Source organism: Echinops telfairi, unplaced genomic scaffold (assembly GCF_000313985.2).
Source record: "Echinops telfairi isolate 266 unplaced genomic scaffold, ASM31398v2 ScPeMD7_7469;HRSCAF=8507_0, whole genome shotgun sequence".
Lineage (NCBI taxonomy): Eukaryota > Metazoa > Chordata > Mammalia > Afrosoricida > Tenrecidae > Echinops > Echinops telfairi.
The window spans coordinates 29,240,437-29,256,429 of record NW_022111372.1 but is presented as its reverse complement, the minus strand read 5'-3'; the positions used below and the strand labels follow the sequence as shown (position 1 = coordinate 29,256,429).

The 15,993-nt window shown below is 39.3% G+C and overlaps 1 protein-coding gene across 3 annotated transcripts in view; it reads right to left on the bottom strand.

Moving 5' to 3' along the window:
- Positions 1–15,993, bottom strand: part of TTC3 (tetratricopeptide repeat domain 3) — a 129,478-nt gene that overhangs the window by 105,664 nt on the left and 7,821 nt on the right. Inside the window, exons 2-7 of one of the 3 annotated variants that reach the window (XM_045284461.1) lie at positions 9,466–9,647; positions 7,828–7,934; positions 4,618–4,769; positions 4,282–4,324; positions 3,750–3,900; positions 2,170–2,257 (exon numbers count right to left, since the gene is read on the bottom strand). In XM_045284461.1, coding sequence (XP_045140396.1) covers positions 2,170–2,257; positions 3,750–3,900; positions 4,282–4,324; positions 4,618–4,769; positions 7,828–7,934; positions 9,466–9,572 — 648 coding nt within the window. In that variant the 5' untranslated portion in view covers positions 9,573–9,647. Of the gene's footprint in view, positions 1–2,169; positions 2,258–3,749; positions 3,901–4,281; positions 4,325–4,617; positions 4,770–7,796; positions 7,935–9,465; positions 9,648–15,993 lie in introns of those variants that run through there. The other 2 variants (XM_045284462.1, XM_045284463.1) reach the window with 2 other exon arrangements.

Below are 15,993 nucleotides of genomic sequence, written 5' to 3'. Positions count from 1 at the left end.
CAATAAAATGATTTTGTTTTAAAAAAGGAAGACACGACAACAAAAAATCAAAATCAAGAAAAAAGAATAAAACTGCAAAACAAGAATTTTTTAAAATCACTTTGTTGGGGTTTGTACAGCTCTTATCACACTCCATACATACCTCCAGTGTGTCAGGCACATTTGTACATTTATTGCCATTGTCATTCTCAAAACATTTTCTTTCTCTTGAGCCCTTGGTATCAGCTCATTTTCCACCCTCCCTCCTCCCAAGCACTTGATAATTTATAAATTATTATTTTGTCATGTCTTACACTGTCCAATGTCTCCCTTCACCTACTTTTCTGTTGTCTATTCCCCACGGAGGGGGCTATATGTAGATCATTGTGATCGGTTCCCCCTTCCTCCCCCACCTTACCCTTACCTTCCTGGTATTGCTACTCTCATTATTGGTCCTGAGGGGTTTATCTGTCCTGAATTCCATGTGTTTCCAGCTCTTATCTGTACCAGTGTACATCCTCTGGTCTAGCCAGATTTTTAAGGTAGAACTGGGATCCTGATAGTGTTGGGGAGGAAGCATTAAAGAACTAGAGGGAAGTTGTGTTTCATCGGTGCTATACTGCACCCTGACTAGTTCGTCTCCTCCCCCAGACCCCTCTGTAAGGGGATGTCCAGTTGCCTACAGATGGGCTTTAGGTCTCCACTCTGCACTCCCCCTCATTCACAGTGATATGATTTTTTGTTCTTTGATGCCTGACACTTTGATCCTGTCGACACCTCATGATCACACAGGCTGGTGTGCTTCTTCCATGTGAGCTTTGCTGCTTATCAGTTAGATGGTCGTTGTTTACCTTCAAGCCTATAAGACCCCAGACGCTATATCTTTTGATAGCCAGACACCATCAGCTTACTTCACCACATTTGCTTATGTCTTCATGCTTTGTCTTTATGGATCATGGCGGGAAGGTGAGCATCATGGAATGCCAGTTTAATAGAACAAAGTGTTCTTGCATGGAGGGCGTACTTGAGTAAAGCCCCAATGTCAATCTGCTATCTTAATACTAAAACTTATAAATATATGCACATAGATGTATTTCCCTATTGTCATGTAAAAATATTTTTTCATTTGTACCTGCCTGTATTTAGACCTCTATAAATGCCCTTTGTCTCCTAGGTCTTTCCTCTATTTCCTTTTACTTTCCTCTTGTCCCACTCTCATGTTCAGCCTTCATTTGGGTTTCAGTAATTCCTCTCGGTTACATTGCCATTGATCAAGCCCTATCAGGCCTCCTACATCCTCCTCGCCATAGATTTTTCACCTAATTTTTTAAAGTTTACTACACCCAGATTTTTAACAAAGATACACTGGCTTTAAGTGACTACACAGAATTGTCAGCAGGAAATAAGCATCAGAATGTCTTCTCTAAATTCAAGTCTGCAACCAAAAAAGTATCAAGAAAAACAGGTGGCTCCATAAACACACCTGAAACAATAAAAATTATCCAATGGCTTTCAAGAAAAACAAAACCTTCTACTCAAAGCTGTCTTAAAACAAACAAAATGAAGTTTACCCCAAATATAAGACAGTTGTTGGTAGCGTGATGATCATAGTATATTTTTATGACAGTAAAGAGAGCCCATCTTTTTCAGGACCTGTCTCAAGATTTCTATGAGCCAGGATCTAATTTGATCATGTAACAAGCTGTGATATATTCCACAATCCAGGCACTTAACAGGCCATGCCCCAACTACATTAACAGTCAATTATTTGATCTGGCAAACACTGAGGACAAACGAGTTGCAGTCAGAATAAAGCAGTGGCTGTCGAATCAGACTCAGGCTGACCATATGTTTATCAGAGTAAAACTGTAAATTTTCAATAGATGAATTTTCAGAAGTAGATCTCCATGTCATTCTTCTGAGGTACCTCTTGCTGCGTTCAAGCTGCCGATCTTTTGGTTAGCAGTAATGTTAACCAACTGTAGCACCAACTGTAGCTTTACTTAAAAGTACAGCTAAGAGAACAGTATGCATATGCTCCACCTTACCTACAAATTCAGCTTAAAGACCTAGATAAGAATGATTCTTGTTCATAACCTGGGAACTACCTATAACTGCTACCTGCTACAAATTAGCAGAATGAAAATACTTAAAACAGAAAATTTTAAAAACTCACATACTGTAACTTACCGCAACTTTCTTTGTCAACTCCACAATCTCTTCCAGCAATTCAATGTACTGTAATCTCTCCAAACTTAACTCCCAAGCACGAGAATTACTTAAAGACACATTTATTTTTTAAAAGATTAGGATCTCATATCTGAAGTTTGATTGAAATTCATATTTAAGATTTAGATATCCCTAAATATGTTTCATTTCAGTATGAAATACTAGAGGGGAATTAAGTTCTGTTTCTTCACTGTAAGTAGCAATAATTATTAACTAAACAAAATATTATACCTTTTTCTCTTATGCATACAAACATTGATATTTTTTCATCGTTTTATTAAGGACTCCTACAACTCTTATCACAATCCATACATTCATCAATTGTATAAAGCACATTTGTACATTCATTGCCCTCATCATTCTCAAAACATCTGCTATCCACTTATGACCCCAGCATTAGGTCCTTATTTTATTCCCTCTCTCCCCACTCCCCCCTCCCTCATGAGCCCTTGATAATTTATAAATTATTATTTTGTCATATCTTGCCCTGTCCGACGTCTTCCTTCACCCACTTTTCTGTTGTCCATCCCCCAGGGAGGAGGTCACATGTAGATCCTTGTAATCGGTTCCCCCTTTCCAACCCACTCTCCCTCTACGCTCCCAGTATCACCACTCACACCACTGGTCCTGTAGGGATCATCCGCCCTGGATTCCCTGTGTTTCCAATTCCTACCTGTACCAGTGTACACCCTCTGTTCTAGCCAGACTTGCAAGGTAAAATTCGGATCATGATAGTGGAGGGGGGGAGGAAGCATTTAAAAACTAGAGGAAAGTTGTATTTTTCATCATTGCTACATCGCACCGACTGGCTCGTCTCCTTTCCGAGACCCCTCTGCAAGGGGATCTCCAGTGGTCTATAAATGGGCTTTGGGTCTCCACTCCGCACTCCCCCCTCATTCATTATGGTTAAGATTTTTTGTTCTGATGATGCCTTATACCTGATCCCTTCGACACTTGTGACCGCACAGGCTTGTGTGCTTCTTGCATGTGGGTTTTATTACTTCTGAGCTAGATGGCCACATGTTTACCTCAAACATTGATATTTATAAAAGCCAAACTCACTGCCATCAAGTCAATTCTGACTCATAATGAACCTATAGGTAGGGTAGAAATGCTTGTGTGGGTTTCTGAGACTGTAACTCTTAACAGGAATAGAGGGACACATCTCTCTTCCATGAAGTAGCTGGCAGTTTCAAACAGCTGACCTTGCAATTAGCAGCCTAACAGTGGGTTAACTGTACCCCCAGTACTTCTGTATTTTGATATGTATAGATATTTACATATTAATTTACCTATTAATTTTTCCTGATTCAGCTTCAAGTCTACAATCTAGTGCTATTCAGAATTTCATTCATTATGCTATAATGATCATTCATATTCAAATTCCAAGTATTCACTTTTTCTACTTTAATCTATTAAATGAGACAGGTTGAACAGTGTGCCTGAATGAGAAATAAGGCCTTCCATTGTACTATGCATTCCTCAGTACTAGGCAACATGTTTCTCACAGTTCATACAAAATGAGTAACACAGTAACTTACTTGGCCTCCACACAAGGATGTAGTCGTGCAAATGGGCACCCATTCTGACGTTGAAACAGAAGCGGCCAGAAGACATAGACTTTAATAGCATCACAGTACTCTCTCAGGACAGTAACTGGTTTATGGCACCATATACGGCAAATGTCAAATTCTTCAATTAAAAAAAACAGGTTAAATTAATACTTCTTCCTCATCTTGAAATGACTCAAGACTGCCAATAGGTAAAAGGCAAAACTGGCTATGGAAAAGCAAAATATCCAAACTATCAGCTGAATTGTCAGCAGGAAATAAGCATCAGTGTGTCTTCTCTAAATTCAAGTCTGCAAGGAAAATATTACCAAGTGAAAATATCTTTACCTATTAAATCAATTTAAAGTGTTGGCTATATTTCCATTTTAATAAAGAATTGCTATGGTTTTTTAATGGGAAAAGAAAAATAACAAATTTTGTAAAGTCTTGTTATGTTGAAGTGAATGTATAAATTTCCTGTTAGTCTTTCAAGCATGTAGCATTAAAATTTCGATATACTCACCTATGTTTTTCTCTTTTTGAATATGCTCTTTACAATGTTTATCCTAAAAAAGAAGAAAAACATGCTTATTTGTAAGCAAAAGCAAAATTCTTGAGTTTTATTCACAAGACTATCCAAAATTAAACACATCAGTGCCTATATGCATATACACTTTGAACACATCAACCAATGTCTTTAATAGTTCTCCTCTCCCCCGAAAGCTTTTGGTACATGGATTTTTATAGGGATTATACAATATAAACCCTGAACCAAAAGCATCCTTACTCATATTTGTCTAAACCATAAAGCCTTCAAAGAGATACTAGTAAAAATTTTTAAATCAGAAAACTTACTTACCTCTGTATTGGTGTGAATGTGTGTCAAATTAATATAATTAGGAGGCACAGACTCAGGAGTAGATTCCAAATCCTCCATATAAGTACAATCATTTATGACATAATTGTCTACAGTGAGATCATCCAGAGTAAAATCATCCATTTTGCATAATCCTAAGTAAACAACAGAAACCCAAGTCAGCATTAAACCCTTTGAGACTACACAAGAAGTAGTTTTCCTAGCCTTTGTAAATTATGGTATTTTAGAAAAACAATGGATACTTCCAATCCAAGGAAAAAACTCCAATCCAAACACTGTAGATTCTAGTGCCCATTTTGCTGTTCCTGGTCCCCTACATCTTCCAAGTATCTATTTAATCTTTTCCTTTCTTTACTTCACACATCTAGCATTTCTATACTGGGTTTCTCCATTTAAATGTTCCCTTTAGACTACAAATAATTAAGGCTATTTTATTCATCTGTAAGGAACCCTTGTGACACAGTGAATTATGAGTTGGGCTGCTAATCTCAAGGTCAGCAGTTTGAAACTACTTTGCAGAAAAAAAGATGAGGCTTTCTACTCCTGTAAAAATTTATCCTGGAGGGTGAAGGGAATGTGTAACTTATGACAAAACTATAATAATTTATGAATTATGAAGGGTTCAGGAGGGGGGGGGAAGAGGGGGAAAATGAGTAAACGATATTGAGGGCCAAAGTAGAGGGCAAATGTTTTGAGATTGATGAGGGCAACAGGTATACATATGTGCTTGACTCAATGGATGGATGTATGGACTGTGATAAGAATTGTACGAGCCCTCAATAAAATAATTTTTTAAAAAAAGAACAATGAGGGTAACAAATGTACAAATGTGCTTTATACAATTGATGTATGTATGGATTGTGATGAGTTGTATGAGCCCCCAATAAAATGACTTAAAAAAAAATTATCTGGAAACCCACAGGGTCAGTTCTACTTTGTCCTGCAGGGTTACTGTGAGTTGGAATCGACTTGATGGCAGTGAGTTTGAGTTTGTTAGTTATGTATTAAACACAGCGCCTAGGCACATGATGGTGGTTATTTGGTGTCATTGAACTGCCCTAGAAGGTTAAAAAAAAAAAACGCAAACTGAAACTCACTGCCATAGAGTCAATTACGACTCATCGAGTCCCTATCGGACAGGTTAGAACTCCCTGTGGTTTCCAACCCTGTATCTCTCTACGGGAGTAGAAAGCCTCACCTTTCTCCCTCGGAGTACCTAGTGGTTTTCTTTGCTGACTGTGATAGTAGCCCAACTCATAGCCCATTGTGCCACCAGGGTTTCTTGCCCTATAAGGTAGTGTGTTCAAATGTTTGCTGCAATAAAATAAAAAAGACAGTTTTCTACTGCTGCCCTCTTCTTTCATCTATTTTACTGCATTCTGTGAAATATGACATTCCACTAGGTCACAAAATCTGTTACCTTCTCCGTCTTGTGGCCTGATGACACCCAAGTCCCATGAGAAAGGTATTTGCTAGCAGCTGCTCACATCTCCCTATCTGCCTTCCAGTGTCTTTGTCTTAAGCAAGAGGCAGAGCTGAGATGCCATAGGTGAGTTTGTCAAACTTAACTGTCCCAGTCAAGTCTCCCTAACAATCTCACAACTACTACAGTTCACAGTCAGTTCTATTGGACTGCAAAGGGAGAGTTTTAAATATATATATTCAATGGAAGGAAAGGGGTTAGAAAACTTCGGATTGAAGTTTGCCCTGAGGGAATTTCAATAATAAAAGATTTCTGTAACTGTTCAAGCATAGCTACAAAATCTAAATAAAACTGAAACAATTGGTGTGTTATTACTTCTACCTCCTGCTCAGTTGATGGTTTTCTTTCCAATCATCCTCAGAACCATCAATACCATTTTTTAAAATCTTCTCTCTTTATCATTCCATTATTGTCCCAGAAAAAATAAACTCACTGCCATCAATACTGATTCACAGTGGACATCTGTGGGTTTCTGAGACTGTAACTCTTTTTTTTTTTTAACATTTTATTAGGGGCTCATACAACTGTTATCCCAATCCATACACACATCAATTGTGTAAAGCGCATTTGTACATCGTTTCTCAAAACATTTTCTCTCCATTTAAACCCCCAACATTGGGTCCTAATTTTTCCCCTCCCTCCCCGCTCCCCCCTCCCGCATGAACCCTTGATAGTTTATAAATGAAGACTGTAACTCTTTATGAGAGTAGAAAGCTCAGTCTCTCCTAAGGAGCTGCGGGTAGTTTAAAACTGCCAACCATGCAGATTGCAGCCCAATGCATAGCCACTACACCACCAGGACTCCCCCATATTGCTAAGGGGGATTTTTTACCCCTCAAGATCATCTCCATCAAACCCTGAAATGTAAGTTTCCTTCATTCTTATTTAGCCAAATTTGTTGTATAAAAACATTGCAGCATTAGAAGTAAAGAACAATTAATCCCCCAATGAAATGATTTTAAGAGCAATTAATAACCTTCCCAGGAGACTAAAGAGCACTTGTAGCACTATATGGTAAGCACTAAACTGTAACTGAAAGATCAGAGGTTCAAACCCACCAGCTGCTCTGCTAGAGGAATTTAAGGTTACCTCTGCCTGTAAAGAGCGGCCTGAGAAACCCTACAGTTCTACCCTGTCCTTCAGGGTCCTGTGTGTCAGAGTCAACTTGATGGCGGTGGATTTGGTTATTTGGCTTGTTTGTTTGTTTAGCAAACTCTGTACTGTTGTCACATATTGTAGTAAGTGCTTTATAGACATCAAATATCTCATTAATCCTCACAGCAATTCTTGGCAATCAACAATCATTGCCTCCACTGTACAGGGTGTTTTTTTTACTAACAAGTAATTTACTCAAGGTTGCTAAGTTAGGAAGGATTCAAACTCAGGTCTTCTGATTCCAGTCTACTAAACACTGTATTTCACGACCTTTCCTTGTGCTGGTTAGATTTTATGTCATCTAGATATACCTCATGAGGGTATGGGTGGCATTCCAACTCTCAATCGTATATCTCCTGAGGGGTATGGCCTTTTTATAAGAGAAGCAGAGGGAAGTGGGCAACTTTTCTCTCTTTGCTCTCTTCACCTTCCTGCTTACTTAGATGATGTGACTGGCTCTGAGGCTGGCAGCTCATGTGGCCTGCCGTCCCTGGGAATAGTCAGTGCCCAACCAAAATCGTACCAAACTTGGATCCACAGGAGTGTGCACCCACCAGCCTGTGATCTCCCCGCTTCTTCAGCTGGCAGCTGTTTGAATCTGGAGGGGGATCCAGGTAGTGTCTGATCCATGAACTTGAGTTGGACTGGGCTCAGCTGTTTCCTTGAGAGAAATGTCTTTCTTATACATCAGTGTCACTGAGTATGTTTCTCTAGAAAACTCGGCCTAACACATTTGCCATTGTCATTTATTTACTTCTTGGTTATTCACATATTTAAGAACACTGGCTCTTTCCCCTCCAAATTCCACCAATCCTAACTGCATGTAGATGGCTTCAAAACCCTAACCGTGTGTTTTATTTAACTACTTCCTCAGCAACCCTGTAGTACTAGATTTCCAAGCCAATCATTTTCACAGAAGCAGACTGCCACATCTTTCTCCCAGAGTGGCTGGCGGATTCTAACTATCAACCATTCAGTTAGTAACCCCACTGCCCCTCCCAAAGAAAACACTAGCAACATCCAAACTCAGTGCCATCAAGTCCATTCCCTTCACTTTAAAGGACAGGTGATGAAACTGTCCCTGGGAGTTTCTAAAGCTGTTTGAATCTTCATAGGAGCAGACAGCCTCCTTTTCTCCTGCAGAGCAGCTGATGGGTTCAAACTGCAGCCCAATGCATAACCCACTACCACCAGGGTTCACAGCTGAGCTCTTTAACCACTGCACCACAACTGTCCGTGTCTAAACCAGATTTTAAATCTTTCACTCTGATCAGCTTCTCTCTGACCGCAGACAAGAGGCATTTTGGTCCATGGCTCCCCATCTCCGGCCAAACCCATTCCTGAACCTGATCAAGAACTCTTCCTGATCTCCCCTTCCATTCTCTTTTCACTTTGACAATTTGGTTTCTACTTCTCTAATTCAAGGGAACTGCTTTCAGTAAGATCATTGACTTTCTGCAATAAATCTGTTAATGTCTGGGGTTTGACCCATTCGGGATTAACAGTATTTCCAGAGTTCACAGAATTTAAACCCAAAATGAACAGTTACAAGGGGTAGGAGAAGAGACGTTCACATCCAAAGTATAGCACTAAATATGGGACACACCCTATCTTAAAAATATACACTTGGTTTTAAACTTGTCTTCCAAACATTTTTCTATATAAATACAGAAATACCATGAACTGTCATATCACACATAACACAATCATGACATTGATTATAATTAACATACTCATACCTACATATTAAGCCTCTATGACACCACGATGGTTGTTCACAGCCTGGTAGATCTCACCAATACCACAACGTACTACAACAAGTGTATTGTAATAATACTGGTGTCATTTTCATTTTCTAACTTAATTAGATATGCAATGTAGCATGGTGGGTTAAGCATGGGTTCTGGACCAGGTTGCCTGGGCCTGAATCTTGCCTCTCCCATTTCCTGAACATATGACTGGGGGCAAGTTACTCTCTGTTTTTCACTTTCCTTATATAACAAATGGGGATACTACTACATATCTGATTAATGGGTTAACACATGTGCACGGTATAAAAAAAGTGCTGTAGATACCAGCTATCCATAACATTAACGTTAGATGAGTAATGCTAAAGCACCGCTTGGATGTTTCCAGTTAAACGGTCTATCTGAATTGCTAAGCCAAACAGGACTTTTTAGCTGACCACTTACTTGACTCTGTTGACCACTTCCTCCTCCACAGAACTCTGCGGTTGAACTCCAAACACCATCTTCTGGTTCTCTTGCTCTTCTGGCTGCTCTTCCTCAGCCTCTTTCATGGGTTTCTCTTCTCCAATCCATGGTACCCAAGTGCCAACTCTTTTCTTCTCACTGTCACCCTCTCCTCGAGTTATCTTATCCCACCACCAAAACAAACAGACAAACCAATTGCCATTGAGTTAATTCCAACTCACGGCAGTCCCGTATGTTGCAGAGAACTGCACTCTATAGGGTTTTCCAAAAATGGCTGATTTTTGGAAAGTGGATTGCCAAATCTTTCTTCCAGAGTGCTTCTGAGCGGGTTCCCAGTTAGTTGTCACATGCCTAACCATTTGCACCACTAAGAGACTCCTCCATGCACTGCGCAGAGTTTAAACCATGCAGGGTTTAAAACAGTGCTAACCTTCTATCACTGGCATCACTTCACCATGATTCTCGGCATTTCCACGTATAAATAAATGTTTACCAAATATTTCTTTTCTTAAGCGCACCTTTTAATCACTTAGTTTTGGCCTAAGTGATCACATGTCCATGGCATACGTTTGATGTGCAATTTATGGCTTTCACGGACATTAATTTTTTTCTTTTTTTTTTTAAACATTTTATTAGGGGCTCATACAACTGTTATGGCAATCCATACATCAGTTGTGTAAAGCGCATTTGTACATCATTCTCAAAACATTTTCTCTCCACTTAAACCCCCAACATTAGGTCCTCATTTTCCCCTCCCTCCCCGCTCCCCCCTTCCCTCATGAGCCCTTGATAGTTTATAAATTGTTATTTTGTCATATCTTGCCCAGTCTGACGTCTCCCTTCACCCACTTTTCGGTTGTCCGTCCCCCAGGGAGAAGGTCACACTCAGTTCCATGTAATCGGTTCCCTCTTTCCTACCCACTCTCCCTCTACCCTCCCTGTTTCGCCACTCACACCACTGGTCCTGTAGGGATCATCCGCCCTGGATTCCCTGTATTTCCAGTTCCTATCTGTACCAGTGTACATTCTCTGGTCTAGCCAGACTTGCAAGGTCGAATTCAAGTCATGGTAGTGGGAGCGGGGAGGAAACATTTAGGAACTAGAGGGAAGTTGTATTTTTCATCGTTGTTACATCGCACCCTGACTGGCTCATCTCCTCCCTGAGACCCCTCTGCAAGGGGATCTCCAGTGGCCTACTAATGGGCTTTGGGTCTCCACTCCGCACTCCCCCCATCATTCACTATGGTAAGATTTTTTGTTCTGATGATGCCTTATACCTGATCCCTTCGACACCTTGTGGCTGCATAGGCTGGTATGCTTCTTCCATGTGGGCTGGACATTAATTTCTTAACTAATACTCCCATCGGTTATGGTTAAGTTATATCTTCTGGCGGACTCTACCACTGGAAGAGTATAAAAAGGTGAATTCTAGAGTTTTTTTAACTCTGTTATTTTGCTGAGCTCAAAGAAAAAGGGGAACAATCTATGCTGCCGTTTTCCCCAAAAGCAACACACTTGCATGCAACTAGAAGCATCTGCTCAAAGTTGTAGTGCCAAAGCAAGGTTAGGGAATTGAAAAGTGGCCCCAGGTGAAAGACCCTGGGCCCCAGGTCAAAGCTGATCCAAATCCTTTTAGAACAGCTGTTCTCAACCTGTGGGCTGAAACCCCTTGGAGGGTGGAACTACCCTTTCAAGGGGTCACCCGATTCATAACAAAATTCACACCAAAATTACAGTAATGAAGTAGCAACAAAAATAATTTTATGGTTGGGGGTTCATCACTGTACATCACTGTATTCTGTATGAGTAACTGTATTAAAGGGTCGTGGCATTAGGAAGGCTGCACACCACTGTTGTAGAAGAAAAGCATTAGCAAATTAGTCTCTGAAATGTCCAAAACAGACGACCAAATGAAATAGGAGTTCTACATTATTTTTTTATTTTTTTTAATCAGCAATCAAAGAAGATGACAAGTCACAAGCAGAAAAAGACAACTGAAAAAAAAACACCAGAAAATTTTCTCACATACACCCAACTACAGACATTAGAATTGCCAGGTATGGTTTATAAAATAACTACCAAAACTAAATACAGATCCCACTGTCATTGAGCCAGTTTCAATTCATAGAAATACTAATAGAGGGTTTCTAAGGAGCAGACAGCCCCATTTTTCTCCAAAGGAACAGCAAGTGGTTTTGAACTGCCTACATGTTGGGCTGCTAACCTCAAGGTCAGCAGTTCAAGACCACCAGCCACTCCTTGGGATAAAGATGAGACTGTCTGCTCCCATAGAGTTAGAGTCTCAGAAACCCAAAAGGGTGGTTCTATCCTGTCCTATAGGGTAGCTATGTGTCAGAATCAACTTGATGGCATTTAGCACTCTGTGGCTAACAGTCCAACACTAACCCGACAGCGCCAGCAAGGACTCTTTAGAATAACTACAGAATCACAAAAACTTAAAATACAACATGAGGCCTGGGTATGCCTGACAAAGTACAAAGTCAAACTTTTATTAATTAAAAATGTAACTGTTAAAATTTGTTTTTTTTAAGTGAGTGGGTCAAAGAGCAGACTAGGCACAGCTAGAAAGAAAAATGATAAACAAGAAGATAAGCCTAGTAACACTGCCCAGCCTTGTTACTCTGGTAAAGAAAGACTAAAAGAGATGAAAATACAAGGAGGCTTAGGCAGATGTAGTTAGGTTAAAATGTAGTACCTTATCATTTGATATCTCTTTTGGCCTATTTTAAAATTGTTTCGGTTTTTAATATTTTGTTTTCTTTTTCATTGAAGTTTTTCTATGTTGTGTCTAGTCGTTTGCTTCCTGTTTGTGTTTTATATGATTTTCTATATATGAAATCCAGGTTAAGTAGATTTATAGAGACATTAATGGATTGATGATTGCCTAGGGCAGCGGTTCTCAACCTGTGAGTCGCGACTCCTTTGGGGGTTGAACGACCCTTTCACAGGGATTGCCCAATTCAAAACAGTAGCAAAATGACAGTTGAAGTAGCAACGAAAATAATTTCATGGTTGGAGGATCACTGCAACATGAGACAATGTATTAAAGCATCAGGAAGGTTGAAAACCACTGGCCTAGGGGATGGTAGAGGGTGATGGGGGAAATGGGAAGCTAACAAGAATGAGTATGCCGCCAAAGTGCTCTGAAATTGATTGTGGTGGTGATCATACACAAGTCTTAATATAATTGAATGATTAAATTGTAGGATACCAAGAGGGGAAGAGGAAGGTGGGGGGAGAAAGGAAGAACTGATCACAATGATCTACATATAACCCCTCCCAGAGGGACAGACAACAGAGAAGTTGGTGAAGGGAGACATCAGTCAGTGTAAGACATGAAAAAATAATAATAATTTATAAATTTTCAAGGGTTCATGAGGGAGGGAGGGGGAAAAATGAGTTGCTGATACCAAGGGGTCAAGTAGAAAGAAAATGTTTTGAAAATGATGATGGCAACAAATGTACAAATGTGCTTGACACATGGATGCATGTATGGATTGTGATGAGTTGTATGAGGCCCCAATAAAAAGAATTTTTAAATAAATGAATTGTATTATATTTGAAGTATATGCCAATAAAATGATTTTTTTTAATTTAAAAGACTTCAAAAAGTTAATGGAAAAATAGAATTAAAAGATAAGGGAAAAAAAAAAAAAAGAAGATAAGGGAAATTTTCCATGAAATCTTTAATGCCCCCTCCTACGAAAGATAAAAAATAGGGGTATGGAAAAAGCCTAATGCATATATATCTAGTTAAGTTCCAGAAGAAGAGATTATAGAAAATCAAGGTGTTAATATGTAAAGAGCATAGAGCCAAAAAAATTTTTTGAGACCTCACCAAAGAAAAACCCTTCCAATTCATAATAGAAAGTTCATTTATTTAAAAAAAAAAAAAGTATGGTGATAGGGTAAAACAGAAAGAAAACACTTAGAGGCTAATGAAAATAAAAACACTGTACCGTGGGATGCAGTGAAACCAGTACTCGGGGAAATTTACAGCCAAAAATGGTGACATTAAAAGATATATGGATTGTGATAAGAGCTGTGAGAGCCCCTAATGATCTTTTTTTTGGGGGGGGGGGAGCCCAAATCCATAGCTTAAGTCTACATCGAGACGATAAAAAGTAGAGGACAATAAGCCTCAAGTTATCAAAAGAAAGAAAATAACAAAGATCAGAGCAGAAATAAATGTGAACAGACAAACAAGAGAGGAAACCAGAAGTTTGTATTTTGAAAAGACCACTAAACTCGACAAACCTTTAGCTAGACCACATAAACTCAACAAACCTTTAGCTAGAGTAACAAAGGAAATATCTAATGCAAATATCTAAAATTCTAAATCAAAGTAGGGATATTCTAAACCACGTCATGGAAAGCAAAAGGACTGTGAGGAAATACTATGAACAGCTGCATGCCAACAAATCAGATAACAGACTAAGTGGGCAAATTCCTAGAAGTGTGAACTTCCTACATTGGCTCAAAAGACCCACAGAAGTGAGTCATTAATCAAAATCAGAGAAAAGTCCTAAACCATATGACTTCACTTGGGAATTCTAAACATTTCTAGAACTGGCTCCAATTCTATGTAAGCCTTTCCCCCCCACACACACACAAAAACAGAATAGGAGAGAACACTCCCTCCTAACCTATTCTATGAGGCAAGCATGTCCTGATATCAAAGCCGACATAGGAACAAGAAAGCTATAGGCCTTATAACTTAAAAAAATAGATGTAAAAATCTTCAACAAACTAAATCTAAAAGCATATTAAAAGGATTATGGAACACCATGAGCTAGTGAGATTTATATCAGAAATGCAAGGGTGGTTCAACATTAGAAAATCAACCAATGTAATACACCACAGTAACAATACGAAAGATTAAAACCATAAGATCATCTCAGTCAACGCAAAAAAAGGCTTTGGACAAAATTCAACACCTTTCATGATAAAAACTCTCAAGAAAATCAATATAGTAAAGGTCATTTATGAAAAACCCACAGCTAACATCATACTCAAGTGGAGAAAGACTAAGAGAGCTTTCCCATTAAGCTTAAGACAAAATATGCCCTCTCATCCCAGCTATTCAACAATGTAGTGAAAAGTCCTGGGGAGGAGCAGGGGCGGGCAGGGAGAGGTATAATATCCAAGCAGGAACCAAGAAGGAGAAGTATCCCTATTTGCAGATGAGACCAATCCTGTTGTTGTATGCTGTTAGGTTGATTCTGATTCACAGCAACCCTGCATGACAGAGTAGAACTGCCTGATAGGGGTTTCCTAGGTTGCAATCACATGGAAGTAGATTGACACATCTTTTTTCCTGCAGCCCCTGGTGGGTTCAGATCTCTTGGTTGGCAGCTGAGCACTTAACCATTACAACACCATGGTGCCTTGACAAACGTATACAGAGAAAATCTCAAAGGACCCACAAGAAAGCATCTAGACTAGAGCTAATAGAGGGCTTCAATAATGTTTGGGGGCACAAAGTCAACATAAATATTAACTGAGTTTATATACACTAACAGTGAGAAATCTGGAAAGGAGATTAAGAAAACAATTCCACTTATAATAGCACTAAAAGAACAAAATGCCTAGACAGAAATTTAACCAGGGATATGAAAGACTTATCCAATGAAAATTATTTTCTTTAGTGACAAATTAATTTCATACATGGGGGGGGAGGGTAAAACATTACTAAAAGAGATCAAAGGAGACCTAAATAAATGAAAAGACAGACAATCCATGTTCACTGACTGAAAGACAATATTGTTACAATGACAGTACTAGACAAAACTATGTATAGATTGAATGCAAAACTGATCAAAAGTCCAACAGCCTTCTTTACAGAAACCGAAAAACCAATTCTCAGTTTTATATGAAGTCTCAAATAGCCAAGGCAAATTAGAAAATAAAGAAGACCTCACACTTGCTGTTCTCAAAATATGCTATATAGCTATAATAATCAAAACAGCATGGTCCTAGCATCGTAATAAACACAGATACCAATGGAATAAAAATGAGGGTCCAAAAATAAATCAATACATCTACCACAGTCAACTGATTTTTCACAAGGGTTGTAAGTTCATTTAAGGGAGACGGAAAGTCTCTGCAATAACTGGTGCTGGGAAACTTGAGTAACAACATGCTGAAGAACGAGTCAGGATCCATGCCTCACACCATATACAAAACCAATTCAAAACAGATCAAAAACCTAAAGTGAAAACTAAAACCATGACGTTCTTAAAAGAAAATGTAGAGGCGTGGGTGCAGGGCCTAGTTCTATCAGGGAGTTATCATTTAAAAGAAAAGTATGACAGGGAATCCAAGGCGGATGAGCCCTACAGGACCAGTGGTGTGAGTGGCAAAACTGGGAGGGTAAAGGGAGAATGGTTAGGAAAGAGGGAACCGATTACAAGGAACTATATGTGACCTCCTCCCTGGGGACAGACAACCGAAAAGTGGGTGAAGGGAGACGTCGGACAGGGCAAG